General features: G+C 47.1%; 1 protein-coding gene across 6 annotated transcripts in view; it reads left to right on the top strand.

The window, feature by feature from the left end:
- The window catches only part of atp8a2 (ATPase phospholipid transporting 8A2), a 44,102-nt gene that overhangs the window by 33,430 nt on the left and 7,654 nt on the right, over window positions 1-3,018 (top strand). For all 6 annotated transcript variants that reach the window (XM_030099456.1, XM_030099457.1, XM_030099458.1 and 3 more), the window contains 4 exons: window positions 1,562-1,636; window positions 2,182-2,304; window positions 2,752-2,830; window positions 2,915-2,976. In XM_030099456.1, the coding sequence (XP_029955316.1) occupies window positions 1,562-1,636; window positions 2,182-2,304; window positions 2,752-2,830; window positions 2,915-2,976 (339 nt within the window). The remainder of the gene's footprint in view (window positions 1-1,561; window positions 1,637-2,181; window positions 2,305-2,751; window positions 2,831-2,914; window positions 2,977-3,018) is intronic.

Here is a 3,018-nt window from a genome sequence, read left to right on the forward strand (position 1 = left end):
TACATTAACAGAGACATTTTGCAGCTGTTTGTCGACATGGCTGACAGTGATGGACGAGGTGGCCTTCTGGTGTCTGCTTTCTGTCTCTTTTACACACACACACACGCGCAGTCTTGTATTTCTATCCTTGTGGGGACCGTCCATTGACTCCCATTCATGTCTAGCCCCTAACCCTGACCCTTACCCTAACCCTAACCCACACCACAACAAAGCCTAACCCTAAAGAAATGTTTTTGCACTTTTACTTTTTTCAGTAACAACAACATGGTCAAGAAAACACTGTTTCTCCTACTTAGGACCGGAAAAAGGTCCCCACAAGGCACGTCGTTCCACGTTTTGCTATCCTTGTGGGGACATTTGGCCCCGACAAGGATAGAAATACAAGAACGCACACACACACACACTGGCACTTAAAAATACTATGTCTCAATCAGCACGGATGAGACTTTGGCTCCACAGATCCGCGTCCATGTTTGTCTGCCGGTACTTGTCATTATGGATGATGTAGTTTAATTCCTGCAGTCACAAGTGAAAAGCTCTGCTCAAAGGATTCAGTGTAAACAAGTGGTCGTCCCCAAAACAATAGCTTGAGTTGATGTATTGCTCTGAAATGTGGTGGAAACACAGCTGATGTTTGCGAGTGTGTGTTGATAGCACACACTGCCGCCCTCCTCGGTGTGATACGAGGGGTCAGCTGTGCGCCGTCCCACCCCTCACCCCTCTGTCTGACATTAAGGATGCCAGCAGGTGCAGGTCCTCAGGGGAGCTGCAGCCAGTCGCCTCTGTCCTGCACACACACACGCACACACACACTGTCAGTATTTGTGAATATGTCTGTGTCTGTGTGTGTGTGTGTGTGTGTGTGTGTGTGTGTACATATATTTCTGTGTAAGTGTGTTTCCATGATTATCTCATATAATTGGCTTCCAGCAGAGGACTCTGGGCCAAAGGTCAGGGACGCGCTCAGTCCACTAAGTGGAGACGGCGTGAGGGGGATGGGTGGATGTTTTAACCTAGGTTTTGTCTGCGTGTGTGTGTGTGTATGTGTGTGTCTGACCTCACCCCTGGGCTGTACGCTCCACTGTATGTCCCAGGAATGCCACAACTCCCAGCAGTGGCCCCAAACATTTTCTTTATCTGCCCTCAGATCTGTGCGTCACTGAGCGTGTGTGTGCGCGCGTGTGTGTGCGCGCTTGCATGTTGTGGCTTTAATGAAGGTTTACCAAGAGTCACATTTAGCTGTTGTGTTTCAGTGAATTAACTTCTGTAAAGTGTGGAGATGTGGTTGGCCCTGAATTCAAAGAATGCACATTAAACTCCATGCCCGTGGTTTATTCGTGCTGCAGGAAGCAAAACCACTGGACAATTATAATTCTTTACTAATATGACTGTTCCTGTACACCATGTGTTCTTTTTTTTTCCTGGTGTGTGTAGTGTTTTTGTGAAGAGAGGCGTGTTTGTCCATCTCTCTGCTGTTTCCACTATCAGTACCTCCCTGAGGCAGTTTTACCCTCCGCCATTGTTCCTCACATCCCCTCTCATCCCTCTCTTTGTGCCCCAGCTCTGGTTCGCCTTTGTGAACGGATTCTCCGGCCAGATCCTCTTTGAGCGCTGGTGTATAGGCCTCTATAATGTGGTGAGTATCGGCCCTCGCCGCCTCTCAGACTACCTCTCTCTTTAACATTTCTCCACTCTTCTTCACTCCTACTCTGACTGGAGCTTTCACTCAGGTTGAAGTGGCCCCAAGTGACTATGAGCAGTTTTTAACTCTTGGAGAAAAAGCTGTAATATTGGAGTAAAACTTAAGTTTAGGTGAAAATTGTTCCCTTTGTTTTTAATAGTTTAATTATCTGTAATGCAGTCTGCTGCACATATTGTCAACACACAACAGATGGTTTAAAAAGAAACTTGCCGGTAGTCTTAGTGGCCTACACTATGTCCAATTTTTCTATCTAATCTATTTTTTTTTTCCAAGTATTCAGTTATCTGGTCAGACTTAGTTAATTGATTAGTTGTTTCCAGCTCTCGGTGGCCTATCTCCGTGTCAATCTCACTCCACTTTGTCTGCTTTTCACTGCTCTTTCTGCATGCCAGAGATGTTTGGATGCATGCATGTCACTCAGATTCAAAGCATAACCCATGCACCCTGGTTCAGCTTCTGCATCTCCCGTGTTTTGTCAGATATTCACTGCACTGCCTCCCTTCACTCTGGGCATCTTCGACCGGCCGTGCAGCCAGCAGAACATGCTCCGCTTCCCGCAGCTCTACCGAATCACCCAGAACGCGGAGGGCTTCAACACCAAGGTACGCGCGCACACCGCCTCTCCAACACCCGAAATCAAAGCTACATCTGTCATTCTCGCGCTCGGCATTCAACCTGTGGCTCTCTGGGATTTGGTGAGCGATGCCAGCTGTTTGTTTGGGACTCCAGAGGGTAAACAAGTGTGGCATGGAGGCTGGAGTGGTTCCACGGAGGCCCGTAATGAGATTCATACTGCCAGAATAAGGAAGTCTTTCATTTTAGAGGCAGCCTAGACCAGAGTGTGTGTATGTGTGTGTGCACACTCCCCCATGCACTTTTGATGGCACGAACACAGTGTGAGTTGTGTGTCAGTGTGTGTATTTGCCGTTTTTGTATGTTTTTATGCGAGGGAGGTGGGGGTGAACTGGACATGAGCTTTGGCACTTGCTGGCACTGACTTGTTTTCCACTATTTTCCTCTGCTTTTCTGTGTTTTGTTCCGTCTCCCAGGTGTTCTGGGGACACTGCATCAATGCACTGATTCACTCAATTATCCTCTTTTGGTTTCCGCTCAAAATTTTAGAGCACGGTAAGTAAGTCACATCTCTGTTTCTTCTACAGTCCATTGAACAGGCAGTTTGTCGTGACGTAGCTTCATGCTTGTCTTCCACAGATTCTCCCTTCATGAACGGTCAGGGAAATGACTACTTGTTTGTAGGAAACATGGTCTACACAGTAAGTATCTTATTTGTAATTTATACGTGTGTCGTGTTTGTT

The sequence above is a fragment of the Salarias fasciatus genome, chromosome 9 (assembly GCF_902148845.1).
Source record: "Salarias fasciatus chromosome 9, fSalaFa1.1, whole genome shotgun sequence".
NCBI lineage: Eukaryota > Metazoa > Chordata > Actinopteri > Blenniiformes > Blenniidae > Salarias > Salarias fasciatus.